Source organism: Pelobates fuscus, chromosome 2 (assembly GCF_036172605.1).
Source record: "Pelobates fuscus isolate aPelFus1 chromosome 2, aPelFus1.pri, whole genome shotgun sequence".
In the NCBI taxonomy this organism is placed as follows: domain Eukaryota; kingdom Metazoa; phylum Chordata; class Amphibia; order Anura; family Pelobatidae; genus Pelobates; species Pelobates fuscus.
Genome location: NC_086318.1, coordinates 86,879,558 through 86,896,892, shown reverse-complemented (window position 1 = coordinate 86,896,892; position 17,335 = coordinate 86,879,558). Strand labels below are relative to the sequence as shown.

The 17,335-nt window shown below is 48.8% G+C and overlaps 1 protein-coding gene across 2 annotated transcripts in view; it reads right to left on the bottom strand.

The window, feature by feature from the left end:
• DGKD (diacylglycerol kinase delta) overlaps positions 1–9,248 on the bottom strand; it is a 66,255-nt gene extending 57,007 nt beyond the window's left edge. For both annotated transcript variants that reach the window (XM_063442432.1, XM_063442433.1), the window contains exon 1: positions 9,093–9,248. In XM_063442432.1, coding sequence (XP_063298502.1) covers positions 9,093–9,218 — 126 coding nt within the window. In that variant the 5' untranslated portion in view covers positions 9,219–9,248. The remainder of the gene's footprint in view (positions 1–9,092) is intronic.
• Between the last annotated feature and the right edge of the window lie 8,087 nt (positions 9,249–17,335).

Below are 17,335 nucleotides of genomic sequence, written 5' to 3'. Positions count from 1 at the left end.
AGCAACCTGCCGTATATCATTGGCAAAAACACTAAAAACTTCCTTAACCTCTGAAACCTCATTGCAAGCCAAGTCATTTGTCCCTAAATGGACAAGTACATCCAATTCCCCTTCCTGCTTTGCTTGCTTAACAATATTACAGATACGTCTCCTGTCTCTGTGAGCAGTAGCTCCGGGAAGACACCTCACAAGACCACCATTGTCCATCTCCACACCTCTTATGATGGAATCCCCCAACAACAACTGCTTTCTATTAGGCCTCATCATAGTCTTCAAGCCTCTCTGCACAACACCACTGGCCTCAATGCCTCTCTCCACAACAGCACTAGCCTCAGTGCCTCTCTCCACAACACCTCTAGCCTCAGTGCCTCTCTCCACAACACCTCTAGCCTCAGTGCCTCTCTCCACAACACCTCTAGCCTCAGTGCCTCTTTCCACAACACCTCTAGCCTCAGTGCCTCTCTCCACAACACCTCTAGCCTCAGTGCCTCTCTGCACAACACCACTAGCCTCAGTGCCTCTCTGCACAACACCACTAGCCTCAGTGCCTCAGTGCCTTAACCCTCTGCACAACCCACCTGGAACTAGCCCGAAAGATATTATACAGATGGTATCTGGTCCCCACACATCTTAAACATATTTTCCCCAACACGTCCGACACATACTGGAGATGCCAAAAAGACAGAGGCACCATGATGCACATATGGTGGCAATGCCTGGAGCTCCAACAGTACTGGCAAAAAGTGGCGGACCTAACAACCAAATGCACCAACGTGAGACTACCACACCGGCCCGAGACCTTTTTGCTCCTCTTGCTGCCACACACCCCGAAAAAATACCAGAGATACCTAGCTTACCACATTATCATAGCGGCATTAACCGTCATCAGCAGAAAGTGGAAACAAACTTAACCCCTTACCATCACCCAATGTGCTAATGTTGTAGACACAAACAAAACCTACGAAAATATGGCAAGAGGCACACAACAAAAAACCTCATACTGGTCTATAGCATGGGAAATCTGGGACAAACACAAGCCTATTCAAAGTGACAATTGGGCAAATATTACAGATACGCACCTACGACCTCCCGACTGGAGGCAATAATAATACTTATACCCACCTCTGCCGAACCAGGCAGAATCAAACCCAGAACTCAACCACAATGACATCTGCATCCCCACTGGAACTATCTGTTCCCTACCTCCCTCCCCCCCCCCCACCTTAACTAGACCAATTAAGGCCACTCACTGACCATCGCACACGTACCAAAATCCCAAACAGCACCTCATCCAGCGAACAACGCAGCAAGGTGGCATACACGTATTGCTACATAAAACCAACGCTACCCTCAAAACACAAAGCCAAACCAAACTTAAAACACACGACTCACTGAGAAATTATGAGCGCTCAAGACGTTGTGCAAATAAACACTGCTGCAACCAAAATGTTGAAACAAAACAGGTTCCCCCCCCCCCCTTTTTTTCATTTTCTGTACCCCACCCTATTTGCAATGTGCTTAAGATGTAAGACCTACCGCTCCAGTTATGACACCCTCGGGCAAAAGTGAGGAATATTATTACTGTTGCTGTATAAACAATATAAAACCCTCGATGGGGGGCAAGTTGTATAGAATTTCTAAGGTGGCTTGTACTATATGCTGTTGTTACATTGTTACATTTACAAAACTGTTCGTGTGTGTTTCGGCTTCTGCGCAAGCCTTCAAGTTATATGATTCTTGCCTTAACCATCGTGTGCAAAAATAAAGAATTAAAAAAAAAGATGTAAGACCTACAAACTTTCCCCACTCCCTTCTTTTCTGTACCCCACTGGATTATGTTTTACGCTACCAAATGACAAAATGAAAAAAATGAATAAAAATTGTTAAATTAAAAAAAAAATAAGGCGACGCATCAACACTCCAACCTGTGCAACGTCCTAAAGATCAGTGTTTTAAAACTACCGAGCATTGCAAAGGGAACCTACAAACATGTGGGATGAAAATCTGAAGACGTGATAATGCTGCCTGGGATTGTTTGCGTATTTTGCATGACATTCGACGAGAATTCTAAAAACACAACATTTCATAGCTGCTGCTTCTGGTGCCTTGTGATATGTAAATAAAGACAGAGAGTCTAGGCACTATAATTGTTTTGCTCCTCGAGTGTTTTAATTAAATATATGCAACTCTGAAAGGACATGGCTTCCCAGCTGTAATCCCACGCACATGGTTGCATCTCATGGAATCCTATACTGCTCAAATAGGAGTTCTCTGGGGATTCGGCAAAAAGCTCATGAGAGGGAAAAATGTACCATTTTAGAAACACAACCATATGTCCTTATATGTATGTTTCGATTTCCTTTCTGTAACCCATTTCCTTTCTCTGCTGTTCTTTGTAATGAAAACAGCACTAGTTGACAAGAATCTCTAAATCATATTTCAAATAATGAAGCAAATTTCAATGAATCGTTCTAGAAATACCGTATTTTTCCATGTATAAGACTGTGTTTTTTTTCAAAAATATTTTTGTCTAAAATTGGGGGTCGTCTTATACATGCAATGCCACTGCAGGGGTTAAAAAAAAAAAAAGACGACATATTGACCTTGTTATTGACCTTGGAGCTTGTTATGTTCTTAGTTTATATGTTCTAGCCCACTATAACAAAATTCAGGTGTTCACTAAATGAATACAATGTACATCACTTGATTATAACGTGTACCAAGCATGTAACCTTTTCTCATACTGTTTTATAATGCATCACCTGCAACACAACCAAAAACACTTGTGTGCGGGGCCTAAGTTAAGATGGCGCCTGCCACCTTTCAGTGTGCCACGGCCCACACACACATACCTGGCTTCCCTCCTGCTGATCCACTTCTGAATGCTGTGGCAAGGAGGAAGAGGTCCCTATATGTATGGGAGCTGCAGCAGACATCAGCAGTTACCACCAACGGAGCTCCAGAGACATGCCAAACCATAAAAGGAGCAGCCATATTAAGATATGCTCCACCTCAGGTAGGTCTTGCTTTCTGATTTATATTTATGGGGCAGGGAATGGCGATCAGGGAGCAGAGGGAATACTACTGTGATGTCCCAGCATGTCCTCACACCACCTGCTGTATTGTGGGAGCTGTAGTCTCCCAGCATGCCCTCACACTACCTGCTGTATTGTGGGAGCTGTAGCCTTCCTGCATGTCCTCACACTACCTGCTGTACTGTGGGAGCCGTAGTCTCCCAGCATGTCCTCACACTACCTGCTGTATTGTGGGAGCTGTAGTCTCCCAGTATGCCCTCACACTACCTGCTGTATTGTGGGAGCTGTAGTCTCCCAGCATGCCCTCACACTACCTGCTGTATTGTGGGAGCTGTAGTCTCCCAGCATGCCCTCACACTACCTGCTGTATTGTGGGAGCTGTAGCCTTCCTGCATGCCCTCACACTACCTGCTGTACTGTGGGAGCTGTAGTCTCCCAGCATGCCCTCACACTACCTGCTGTATTGTGGGAGCTGTAGTCTCCCAGCATGCCCTCACACTACCTGCTGTATTGTGGGAGCTGTAGTCTCCCAGCATGCCCTCACACTACCTGCTGTATTGTGGGAGCTGTAGTCTCCCAGCATGCCCTCACACTACCTGCTGTATTGTGGGAGCTGTAGTCTCCCAGCATGCCCTCACACTACCTGCTGTATTGTGGGAGCTGTAGTCTCCCAGCATGCCCTCACACTACCTGCTGTATTGTGGGAGCTGTAGTCTCCCAGCATGCCCTCACACTACCTGCTGTACTGTGGGAGCCGTAGTCTCCCAGCATGTCCTCACACTACCTGCTGTATTGTGGGAGCTGTAGTCTCCCAGCATGCCCTCACACTACCTGCTGTATTGTGGGAGCTGTAGTCTCCCAGCATGCCCTCACACTACCTGCTGTATTGTGGGAGCTGTAGTCTCCCAGCATGCCCTCACACTACCTGCTGTATTGTGGGAGCTGTAGTCTCCCAGCATGCCCTCACACTACCTGCTGTATTGTGGGAGCTGTAGTCTCCCAGCATGCCCTCACACTACCTGCTGTATTGTGGGAGCTGTAGTCTCCCAGCATGCCCTCACACTACCTGCTGTATTGTGGGAGCTGTAGTCTCCCAGCATGCCCTCACACTACCTGCTGTATTGTGGGAGCTGTAGTCTCCCAGCATGCCCTCACACTACCTGCTGTATTGTGGGAGCTGTAGTCTCCCAGCATGCCCTCACACTACCTGCTGTATTGTGGGAGCTGTAGTCTCCCAGCATGCCCTCACACTACCTGCTGTATTTGTGGGAGCTGTAGTCTCCCAGCATGCCCTCACACTACCTGCTGTATTGTGGGAGCTGTAGTCTCCCAGCATGCACTATAGAGCCATTAACTTCACAGAGCACAGGGGAGGCATGAGAATCAGAAGTGTGTTGTTCTCCTCAGAAGTCACCTCTTAACTATTAAAGTTGTCCTATATAATGTTTAAAATATTGATTTAGGGGTTGTCTTATACACAGAAAAATACGGTAATTCGCTTTCACAATTACTAGTTTGTTACTGCTTGTGGTCAGTATTCTTACTCAGCTTCATGTATTTCCAAATACCACACCACGTGTCTGTTACATCTACTGCTCTACTATGTTATTTCTCATGTACGACAAACTATCAGGGTTATTCATTAAAGGACCACTCTAGTGCCAGGAAAACATACTCGTTTTCTTGGCACTAGAGTGCCCTGAGGGTGCCCCCACCCTCAGGGACCCCCTCCCGCCCGGCTCTGGAAAGGGGAAAGGGGTAAAAACTTACCTTTTTCCAGCGCTGGGCGGGGAGCTCTCCTCCTCCTCTCCGCCTCCGTTCCTCCCCGTCGGCTGAATGCGCACGCGCGGCAAGAGCTGCGCGCGCATTCAGCCGGTCACATAGGAAAGCATTCATAATGCTTTCCTATGGACGCTTGCGTGCTCTCACTGTGATTTTCACAGTGAGAATCACGCAAGCGCCTCTAGCGGCTGTCAGTGAGACAGCCACTAGAGGAAATAGGGGAAGGCTTAACTAATTGATAAACATAGCAGTTTCTCTGAAACTGCTATGTTTATAAAAAATTAGTTAACCCTAGAAGGACCTGGCACCCAGACCACTTCATTAAGCTGAAGTGGTCTGGGTGCCTAGAGTGGTCCTTTAATGTGAGAATTCAAATGAATTAAATATTTTTTTTAGGAAATCTCTTTTTATTGAAGTACAACATACAGTACATGAAGGTATAAGGTGTACGTCTAGATAAAAACATAACAGTTCACCAAAATGCTGCATAGCTCGTTTTATTATTAAAAAATAAAAAATAATTTTTCTTTTGCACTGAGGTAGTGTATCTGCACATTTCAATGAAATATTTGAATTACCTCTTAGGCTGTGGTTACGTGCTGTATATTTGCCGTATACCTGAAGCCGTGGGAGATGCTATATGCATATTAAAGTGTAGAAGTAAAACGGTTAAGAGGTGGTTATAGCTATATTTATGACCTACACGGTCATCTGTCTGCTTGTGCCCGATACTTATAGGAACATATAATACAATAGTAAACTATGGAGAGGATGCACTAGTAGTGGTCAATATTTGACTACACGGAGATTAACCCCTTAAGGACACATAACATGTGTGACATGTCATGATTCCCTTTTATTCCAGAAGTTTGGTCCTTACGGGGTTAAACATAAAAAGCAAACTTATGCATTTATATGCACAATGGAACAGTGTTAAGAATATAAACCTAATTTACCACAACAAAACTGCGTAATAGAAGTAAGTGGGATCAGAGCTGTAGACAGGTCGCAAGCACACAACAGGGTCGGCCTCGTTCACCTAGATTCATGGCTCAGTAGTTTGAAAGCCCTAAAAACACTAGTGAAAAAGCTCCTAATGGACATTAGGCAATGGGGGAGTGGGTGGAGGTAACACATGTATCATAGGAACATTTGGATAAGATTGCTTTATCGCCAACATTGACATTCTGTAGCAAGTTCTGAAAGCAAAGAAAATAACAGAAAGCGTAGAAGAGAAGATACCTCTCACAGTACAATGACCATGGGGTCCACATAGGGAAAATAATAACAGACATACAGGGTTACTTATAAAGAGCAGAACTGGGGTAAAGCATTACAAGGGAGCAACCTGCAAGGAAACCAATGAATGGCATGAACATGCTGAATGACCTACATTTAGAATCTTGCCCCAGAATCCTGCTTTACATATAAATTGCAAGGTATGTCCCTTACATTCCCTTTCACACACAATTGTCGCAGACAAACACTCCTAAATTCTTTACATCTGACCTGATTTGCATGATTATTCTCCCCACACATGATGCTTTATCTGGATATATCCAGGAGTGACAAATAAGTCCTTTTCTTCTCTCCCTTCCTAGCATATATATTTGCCCTTTCTCTTCCTCCTCTGCCAGTCTCTGTATCGCATCTGTCTGTGACACAGAAAATTCTTCAGTAAACCAAAAAAAATCATATGTACAAACATGCCTTAATTAAACTATGGTGCTAAATAAACCTTGTTCGACAGAGACCAAAATTATTTAAACACCTTTAACTTGGCGACCTATCATTCAGTTGTAAAATTATCTGTGACCAATTCTTCAATTCACATATGTTATATCCCAACGTAAACTCTGCAATACAACTTCCTTATACAAATTCTTAAAGGGAGATTTATCAAACAGTTAGTTACTAAAGTGAGTATTTTGGGAATTCAAGGTGAATTCAAATTAGCCGAACTGGATGATTAGTTGACTTGGAGAATTATTCCAGTGTCCCGGGGTGTTCCAATTAAATCCCATTTTACCATAGTAAAAATAAAACATTTTTTAACCAAATGCAATATCCTACCTGCAAAACATGTGCTTCTAATCAATATTCTATGTTTGAATAATGTTTCCGGATGAATCCATTGACATAAATTAAGAGGCAATATTTTAAATATTGGTTCTACCAAAATAATACACTTTTCTTTAAATAGCCATACACCTGACCCCTTTCTAATGATCACCCTACATGGCACTGGTATTGCTTACTACAAAGCAGTCGTCGTCAGAATAATCCATGAAAACAGGAATTGTGGACGGATGTAAAGGGAATGGCATGATTTAGACCAAAGCAGAGACATTGAAAATAAAATCTAATTCAACTATTTTCCAAATTTGCCAATTCGCCAAACAATTTCCTATCTAGTGACCTTAGTATTTATAGCTCATCTATTGTCTCCTTGCACTAATTCTTTATCTTTGGCAAACTACAGTTTTGCTAGCAAATAGATTAGGAGAAAAAACTACGGTATTTAAAAAATAAATAAATTCCCAGCTGTCTGTCAATACCTCAGCAATGACTGACAAGGAAGAGCAGAAAATACCTCCCACAGGAGGTCCCTCTGCTATCCACCAATAGGCACCATGGTGCATGCGCTGGTTACTACTGAAACCCCCTAGCCTCCGTTCTGAAGCCAGTGTGCACATGCCACTGAAGAGATTTTCCCCTACTTGGGGATAAGTCCCAGGCAAGGCAAATAAGTCAGCGAGAAGAGCGCAGGTGGAGCGGAGGATGGCCCAAAGGTTGGTGTTACAGAAATAAGCGCTGAAACGGAGGAAAGGTAAGTAAATCAATATAGTATACAGTGGAACCTCGGAAATCGAACAGTCCGTTACCCGAACAATTCGGTAATCGAACAAACAAGTTAGGAAAAAAAAATTCTTGGTACACGAATGATTCTCGGTACCCGAACAAATCATGCCACAAACATGTTCAATTATAAAGCTATGTATCATTTTAAACACATTTTAAATGCCAGAAGTGACCTATCCCGATCCAACCAATAATACTTCTTCTTGTTTCCACTTACGCCATCAACTCTCATCATTACAGGTAAAGTGAAGTTACATTTTCTTTTCACTTACTGTACATTGTGTTTGATTTTTTTTTTTCTATATGATTTTATGCATGTCAGGAATTATTAAACTGAAAAGTTTGTGTTAAAATGCTGTAATTTTGGGGGTCTGAAATGGATTAATCAAATTTACATCAATTCTTATGGGAAATGTTGATTCGGTTCTCGAACAAATCGGAACTTGAACAGCCTTCTGGAACGGACTAATTTCGAGTTCCAAGGTTACACTGTACATTGAATACACAATACATATTTATAATAATATATGATGTAGTCAATGGATATGGGAGCGATTTCACGTAAGTTCATTTTATCATTGCAGGTTCACTCAGGGTATCTCCTTTAAATCTGAGGCTCACCCATAGCCATTTCTCCATCAGTCTGTTACCCTGTGCTCCTTTAAACTCTCATTGCTACTGATCAAGTCCTCTCACAGGGTTATTTACTAAAACATTAAATCTTGGTAATTCAAAGTAAATTTCATATTTTAGGCCAATACATCTAAACTAAAAACATAGTGGAATTGGGAGAGTGTTCCAAACTTGGCTATTCTTGCCTTAAGGTAGACATGCGTTTTGAATTCTTGGCTATTCATTCTTTAGTGATTAAACCTGACAGTCTCTCCTAGCAGTAACAGTTAGAACATGTCAATGACTTATTTAACACTGCTCATTCCCAGACGGCAATGGTTAAAAACTGGCACTCCACAGGTGCAGAACTACGTTTCCCATGATGCTCTGAAAGCACCAGCTGTATAGGGGCTACATTTCCCATGATGCTCTGCCTGACAATTATCTAAACATTAATCTGCAAGTTCAACTAGGTGGCACTACGTTTCCCATGATGCTCTGCAGCCCAAATACTCCAATGTTATAATATATTTACCCACGATGCTCTGCAAGCACAGTAGTGCAGATATTAAGCTGCCCTCCATCTATGATGGACTACATTTCCCATGATGCATCACTCACTGACTCTGCCGTGCCAGAGGTTGGCCATTAATGGCTGTCTCGCAGGTCACCCTCTGGCAGGTTCATTGAGGGTCTCTGGGCCGCTCTCAGTGAGTCTCCTGGGAGCATGCAGTCTCTGTGCCCCCCGCCCCTCTCCGGCCTCCCCCCAGCCCGCGGCTCGATTCATTCCCCCCGGCTCACCTTTCGCCGGATCTGCCCGGAGGTGGACACTTTCCTGCGCAGCTTCTGCGGCTCGGGCTCCGGTTCGCTGTCTGAGGATTCCTCGGCCGGAGCCCCGGGAACTGCTGCAGCCAGAGAGGCCGCCATCACTGGCCGGGGACCGGGACACAGCGCCAGAACAGCGACCCCTACCGGAGACCGGGACACAGCGCCGGCTACAGGGGACCAGGAGAACAGCGACCCCTACCGGAGACCGGGACACAGCACAGGCTACAGGGGACCAGGAGAACAGCGACCCCTACCGGAGACCGGGACACAGCACAGGCTACAGGGGACCAGGAGAACAGCGACCCCTACCGGAGACCGGGACACAGCGCCGGCTACAGGGGACCAGTAGAACAGCGACCCCTACCGGAGACCGGGACACAGCACAAGCTACAGGGGACCAGGAGAACAGCGACCCCTACCGGAGACCGGGACACAGCACAGGCTACAGGGGACCAGGAGAACAGCGACCCCTACCGGAGACCGGGACACAGCACAGGCTACAGGGGACCAGGAGAACAGCGACCCCTACCGGAGACCGGGACGAAGCGCCGGCTACAGGGGACCAGGAGAACAGCGACCCCTACCGGAGACCGGGACACAGCACAGGCTACAGGGGACCAGGAGAACAGCGACCCCTACCGGAGACCGGGACGCAGCACAGGCTACAGGGGACCAGGAGAACAGCGACCCCTACCGGAGACCGGGACGAAGCGCCGGCTACAGGGGACCAGGAGAACAGCGACCCCTACCGGAGACCGGGACACAGCACAGGCTACAGGGGACCAGGAGAACAGCGACCCCTACCGGAGACCGGGACGCAGCACAGGCTACAGGGGACCAGGAGAACAGCGACCCCTACCGGAGACCGGGACGAAGCGCCGGCTACAGGGGACCAGGAGAACAGCGACCCCTACCGGAGACCGGGACACAGCACAGGCTACAGGGTACCAGGAGAACAGCGACCCCTACCGGAGACCGGGACACAGCACAGGCTACAGGGTACCAGGAGAACAGCGACCCCTACCGGAGACCGGGACGCAGCACAGGCTACAGGGTACCAGGAGAACAGCGACCCCTACCGGAGACCGGGACGCAGCACAGGCTACAGGGGACCAGGAGAACAGCGACCCCTACCGGAGACCGGGACGCAGCGCTGGCTACAGGGGACCAGGAGAACAGCGACCCCTACCGGAGACCGGGACACAGCACAGGCTACAGGGTACCAGGAGAACAGCGACCCCTACCGGAGACCGGGACGCAGCACAGGCTACAGGGTACCAGGAGAACAGCGACCCCTACCGGAGACCGGGACGCAGCACAGGCTACAGGGGACCAGGAGAACAGCGACCCCTACCGGAGACCGGGACGCAGCGCTGGCTACAGGGGACCAGGAGAACAGCGACCCCTACCGGAGACCGGGACACAGCACAAGCTACAGGGGACCAGGAGAACAGCGACCCCTACCGGAGACCGGGACGCAGCACAGGCTACAGGAGACCAGGAGAACAGCGACCCCTACCGGAGACCGGGACGCAGCACAGGCTACAGGGGACCAGGAGAACAGCGACCCCTACCGGAGACCGTGACGCAGCACAGGGGACCAGGAGAACAGCGACCCCTACCGGAGACCGGGACACAGCACAGGCTACAGGGGACCAGGAGAACAGCGACCCCTACCGGAGACCGGGACACAGCGCCAGAACAGCGACCCCTACCGGAGACCGGGACACAGCGCCGGCTACCGGGGACCAGGAGAACAGCGACCCCTACCGGAGACCGGGACACAGCACAGGCTACAGGGGACCAGGAGAACAGCGACCCCTACCGGAGACCGGGACACAGCACAGGCTACAGGGGACCAGGAGAACAGCGACCCCTACCGGAGACCGGGACACAGCGCCAGCTACAGGGGACCAGGAGAACAGCGACCCCTACCAGAGACCGGGACACAGCGCCAGAACAGCGACCCCTACCGGAGACCGGGACGCAGCACAGGCTACAGGGGACCAGGAGAACAGCGACCCCTACCGGAGACCGGGACGCAGCGCCGGCTACAGGGGACCAGGAGAACAGCGACCCCTACCAGAGACCGGGGCACAGCACAGGCTACAGGGGACCAGGAGAACAGCGACCCCTACCGGAGACCGGGACACAGCGCCAGCTACAGGGGACCAGGAGAACAGCGACCCCTACCAGAGACCGGGACACAGCGCCAGAACAGCGACCCCTACCGGAGACCGGGACGCAGCACAGGCTACAGGGGACCAGGAGAACAGCGACCCCTACCGGAGACCGGGACGCAGCGCCGGCTACAGGGGACCAGGAGAACAGCGACCCCTACCAGAGACCGGGGCACAGCACAGGCTACAGGGGACCAGGAGAACAGCGACCCTTACCGGAGACCGGGACGAAGCGCCAGCTACAGGGGACCAAGAGAACAGCGACCCCTAGCGGAGACCGGGACGCAGCGCCGGCTACAGGGGACCAGGAGAACAGCGACCCCTAGCGGAGACCGGGACACAGCGCCGGCTACATGGGACCAGGAGAACAGCGACCCCTACCGGAGACCGGGACACAGCGCCAGCTACAGGGGACCAGGAGAACAGCGACCCCTACCAGAGACCGGGACACAGCGCCAGAACAGCGACCCCTACCGGAGACCGGGACGCAGCACAGGCTACAGGGGACCAGGAGAACAGCGACCCCTACCGGAGACCGGGACGCAGCGCCGGCTACAGGGGACCAGGAGAACAGCGACCCCTACCAGAGACCGGGGCACAGCACAGGCTACAGGGGACCAGGAGAACAGCGACCCTTACCGGAGACCGGGACGAAGCGCCAGCTACAGGGGACCAAGAGAACAGCGACCCCTAGCGGAGACCGGGACGCAGCGCCGGCTACAGGGGACCAGGAGAACAGCGACCCCTAGCGGAGACCGGGACACAGCGCCGGCTACATGGGACCAAGAGAACAGCGACCCCCTACCGGAGACCGGGACGCAGCGCCGGCTACAGGGGACCAGGAGAACAGCGACCTCTACCGGAGACCGGGACACAGCGCCAGAACAGCTACCTCTACCGGAGACCGGGACACAGCGCCAGCTACAGGGGACCAGGAGAACAGCGATCCCTAGTGGAGACCGGGACACAGCGCCGGCTACAGGGGACCAAGAGAACAGCGACCCCTACCGGAGACCGAGACACAGCGCTGGCTACAGGGGACCAGGAGAACAGCGACCCCATCCTAAGACCGGGACGCTGCGCCGGCTACAGGAGAACAGCGATCTCTACCGGAGACCAGGACACAGCGCCAGCTACAGGGGACTAAGAGAACAGCGACTGCTACCGGAGACCGGGACACGGCGCCGGCTACAGGGTACAAGGAGAACAGCAACCTCTACCGGACCCCGGGACACAGCGCCGGCTACAGGGGACCCATCCTGAGACCGGGACTCAGCACCGGCTACAGGAGAACAGCGATCTCTACCGGAGACCGGGACACAGCGCCAGCTACAGGGGACCAATAGAACAGCGTCAGCTACCGGAGACTGGGACACGGCGCCGGCTACAGGGGACCAGGAGAACAGCGACCTCTGCCGGAGACCGGGACACAGCGCCGGCTACTGGGGACCAGGAGAACAGCGACCTCTACCGTAGACCGGGACACAGCGCTGGCTACATGGGACCAAGAGAACAGCGACCTCTGCCGGAGGCCGGGTCACAGCTACAGGGGACCAGGAGAACACCGACCTCTACCGGGACACAATGCCACATACAGGGGACCAGGAGAACAGCGACCTCTTCCGGAGACTGGGACATAGCCCCTGCTACAGGGTCTGAGGAGAACAGCGACCTCTATCAGTGACCAGGACACAGCGCCAGCTACAGGGGACCAGGACAACAGCAGCCACTACTGGGGACTGGGACACTGTCCCAGCTACAGGGGATAAGGAGAACAGTGACCTCTACCGGGACACAGCGCCAGCTAGAGGGGACAAGGAAACCAGCTTCCTCTGCTGGGGATGATGACAAGTTGCCGGCTACAGGGGACCAGGAGAACAGCGACCCCATCCTAAGACCGGGACGCTGCGCCGGCTACAGGAGAACAGCGATCTCTACCGGAGACCGGGACACAGCGCCAGCTACAGGGGACCAATAGAACAGCGTCAGCTACCGGAGACTGGGACACGGCGCCGGCTACAGGGGACCAGGAGAACAGCGACCTCTGCCGGAGACCGGGACACAGCGCCGGCTACTGGGGACCAGGAGAACAGCGACCTCTACCGTAGACCGGGACACAGCGCTGGCTACATGGGACCAAGAGAACAGCGACCTCTGCCGGAGGCCGGGACACAGCAACCTCTACCGGAGATCGGAACAAAGTCACAGCTACAGGGGACCAGGAGAACACCGACCTCTACCGGGACACAATGCCACATACAGGGGACCAGGAGAACAGCGACCTCTTCCGGAGACTGGGACATAGCCCCTGCTACAGGGTCTGAGGAGAACAGCGACCTCTATCAGTGACCAGGACACAGCGCCAGCTACAGGGGACCAGGACAACAGCAGCCACTACTGGGGACTGGGACACTGTCCCAGCTACAGGGGATAAGGAGAACAGTGACCTCTACCGGGACACAGCGCCAGCTAGAGGGGACAAGGAAACCAGCTTCCTCTGCTGGGGATGATGACAAGTTGCCGGCTACAGAGGACCAGGAGAATAGCGGCCTCTACCGGTGATCGGGACACAGCGCCGGCTACAGAGGACCAGGAAAATAGCGACCTCTACCGGGGATAAGGACATAGCGCCAGATACAGGGGACCAGGAGAACAGCGACCTCTACCGGGGACTGGGACACAGCGCCGGCTACAGGGGACCAGGACAACAATGACCTCTACAGGGGAGTGGGACACAGCTCCAGATACAGGGGACCAGGAGAACAGGGACCTCTACAGGGGACCGGGACATATCACCTGCTATAGGACAACAGCAAGCATAGGGTCCGAGCGCCAACTTCAGGGGGCCAGGACAACAGGGACCTCTACCAGACACAAGAACACAGCAACAGCTACAGGGCTGGCGCAAGGACTTTTGACTACACAGGTGAAGATGTATTTTGCCGCCACGCATCTTCACATGTGTGAAGTGTTTGTGCCTGTGTGTATATCTGTGTGTCTGTATCACTATGTGTGTCATTGTTGTTATCTGCATCTGTGTCAATGTGTGTATCGGTGTATCTGTGCAACTGTATGTGTGTCAGTGTTTGTATTTGTATGTCTGTGTGTGTGTGTCATGGTTTGTATCTTTGTGTTTGTACATCTGTAGGTGTATCTGTGCATGTGTCAGTGTTTTTTTTTTCTGTGTCTTTGTGTGATTCTGTGCATCATTGCATCCGCTTGTGTGTAAATATTTGTATCTGTGTGTCTAACTGCACTTCGAGAAGGAGAGGAGACTAGGGCAGAGTAGCCCTAGGCAGACAGAAAGGGGAGATGGGCCAGAGAAAAACATATATAATTTGAAATAAGAGCAACTATAATAGCAAACATTTCGCTAATATGAAAAGTACAACATATGGAAATGGGCTGCTAAGGAGTACTCAATTGAAAAAAGCCTGGAAACCACTGCTTCTAGGGGACACTAAAGGTATCCAGACCATTTTATATAAATGAACTGGTCTGGGCGTAGATTCCCTGTCATATTAATCATGCGATTTAAAACTTTGTAGCTAATCTTTTGCTGATTTAGCTTTCCAGTATGTCAAACTCTTTTCTTTAAAATAATTTTATTTAGATTTATCTGTCTCTTTATAGAAACAGTTTTGTTTAGCTTTTTTTTTCGTTTTGTACACAATTTAGGAGCGCATTCGAGGCATCTACATAATTATTCCAGTAGCCATTATTAATTGTAACTCTGTATACCTCCCATTGAAAATGAAATCAGAAGACAATGGGGAAAAGTTGTTTACACATTTTAATAAAGTCTCCATACTTAGCATTGGGTAATACACTGCTAGAATATTTAGTTTTTTGTTGATTAAAGGTATAAAGCACTAAGAATTTACACTGATGTTTGACTGTCAGAAACAAGACACATGTGCCTAATGTTATCTACCAGGTGTCCCTATTTAGGGTTCAAATCCCTCTGTCCTTTAATATCATAATGCTCCTCTTTTTAAGAAGCTCCATATTGTTGGTCAGTGTACACCAAAGCTCCACAGCAATAATACTCTCAGTAATATGTCATGAAACTGTTTCAAAATCAATGTGCTTACATAAGTTCCATCGGCCTTATTCTAAATTACATTTTAATTCTACATATTATTAGTATGTCATCTAAATTTCTCGAAATAATCCTGGCCCTCATCACACTCCTGAAAATAAAGTGTCCCTCTTTTTCCATTTGAAATGTTTGAGATGTGCTTTAATGCAGTACCACAATGTTAACCTGAGAGTATCTGAACTAAACTGATGTGTAAGATGGGTGGTGTGGGGCAATGGTTTGAGACCTGTAGGTTTTTTTTTTCGGGTTAACATTTTCTGGGTTTGCTGCCCAATATGTATTATTGTTGAAACCTATAGTACCGTTTATTATTTGGTTTAGATTTGCTGGAATGTTTTATCAGTTAGGTTGGGTGTTGTAGGCTATAAGTGAAACAGTAAAAGCATTGTTTATAACTTAAAGGATAAGTGCTACTTTGTAGACCTATATTTTTCTGCAGATTCTGTCTATACATCTTTTCAAAAAGAGGAAGTCCAAAGAAGATTTCAGCCCACGAAAGCAAGCTAATGGTAGTGCTGGATCCATTTGGAAGATTAGTATGAAACTCCATAGAAAATAAGTGAAACCTGCTAAAAAAAATATTTCAGAGAGTGAAATTACTATAACCGGTTCACTTTAAAGGGACACTATAGTCACCTGAATAACTTTAGCTTAATGAAGCAGTTTTGGTGTATAGAACATGCCCCTGCAGCCTCAATGCTCAATCCTCTGCCATTAAGGAGTTAAATCCCTTTGTTTATGAACCCTAGTCACACCTCCCTGCATGTGACTTGCACAGCCTTCCATAAACACTTCCTGTAAGGAGAGCCCTATTTAGGCTTTCTTTATTGCAAGTTCTGTTTAATTAAGATTTTCTTATCCCCTGCTATGTTAATAGCTTGCTAGACCCTGAATAGCCTCCTGTATGTGATTAAAGTTCAATTTAGAGATTGAGATACAATTATTATTTTTTTTTAATTCTTTATTTTTTGTTGTGCAGGTAAGTACATTGTATAAACAAACGCCACAACAGCGTGCGCGTAATATGCAGGTGAATCAGTGGTGTGAGTACATGCACAAGTTTTGTGATAATTGAACAGGCTTAACATGAGTGTACATAACAACTTACGGTATATATGTTGAGTTGAACACAAAATACACTAGGGTTATGCCAGGTAAGTCTAGCTGAGGTGAGTAGCGTATAAGGTTAACCATGAGCTCGGGTAAACAGGCTAAAGCAGGTTATGTCTGACAATGCAAAGGCATCAGGCGTTATCAAGGCATACTGGGTAGGCTGAACTTAATACCGTCAGACAAAATATGATTCCAGTGTAACACGTTAATCTTTAGTTTGTTCTGTCGCTTAATATCTGCCGGGTACTAGTTCTAGGGATGGAGCATGTTTAAGAAGCAATTTGTGGGTTGTGGATTGAAATAGCATGCCCACACCGAGCTTAGATGGATCTGCGGCTGCGGGAGGGGAAGCTGTCGGTGGGGCCGGTGTGCTCTGGGATGTTTGCCTCCTGGGGAGGTATCTCGCCTTATCAATCTGGCTAGTGTTTCCCAGTGTGTACGAGCTAAGCTCTAGTCATACTGTGGGAGAAAAGTAACGAGCACTACATTTCAACAGTGGGGCATAGTTTCACTGCAAAAGGGATGTTTAGGCAATAGGCAGTCTCTCATATCTTATGGATTAAGACCTTCAGGCTCGTCTCACACAGGTAATATTGCATATTTGCCATCAGTAGTTATGTGTAGAGAGTAGCATTTTATATTAATTGGCATATAAACATCAGAGTTGGTAAATTAAAATTAAAGGAACACTATAGTCACCTAAATTACTTTAGCTAAGTGTATAGATCATTGCCCTGCAAATTCACTGCTCAATTTAGGAGTTAAATCACTTTGTTTCTGTTGCAGCCCTAGCCGCACCTCCCCTGGCTTTGATTGACAGA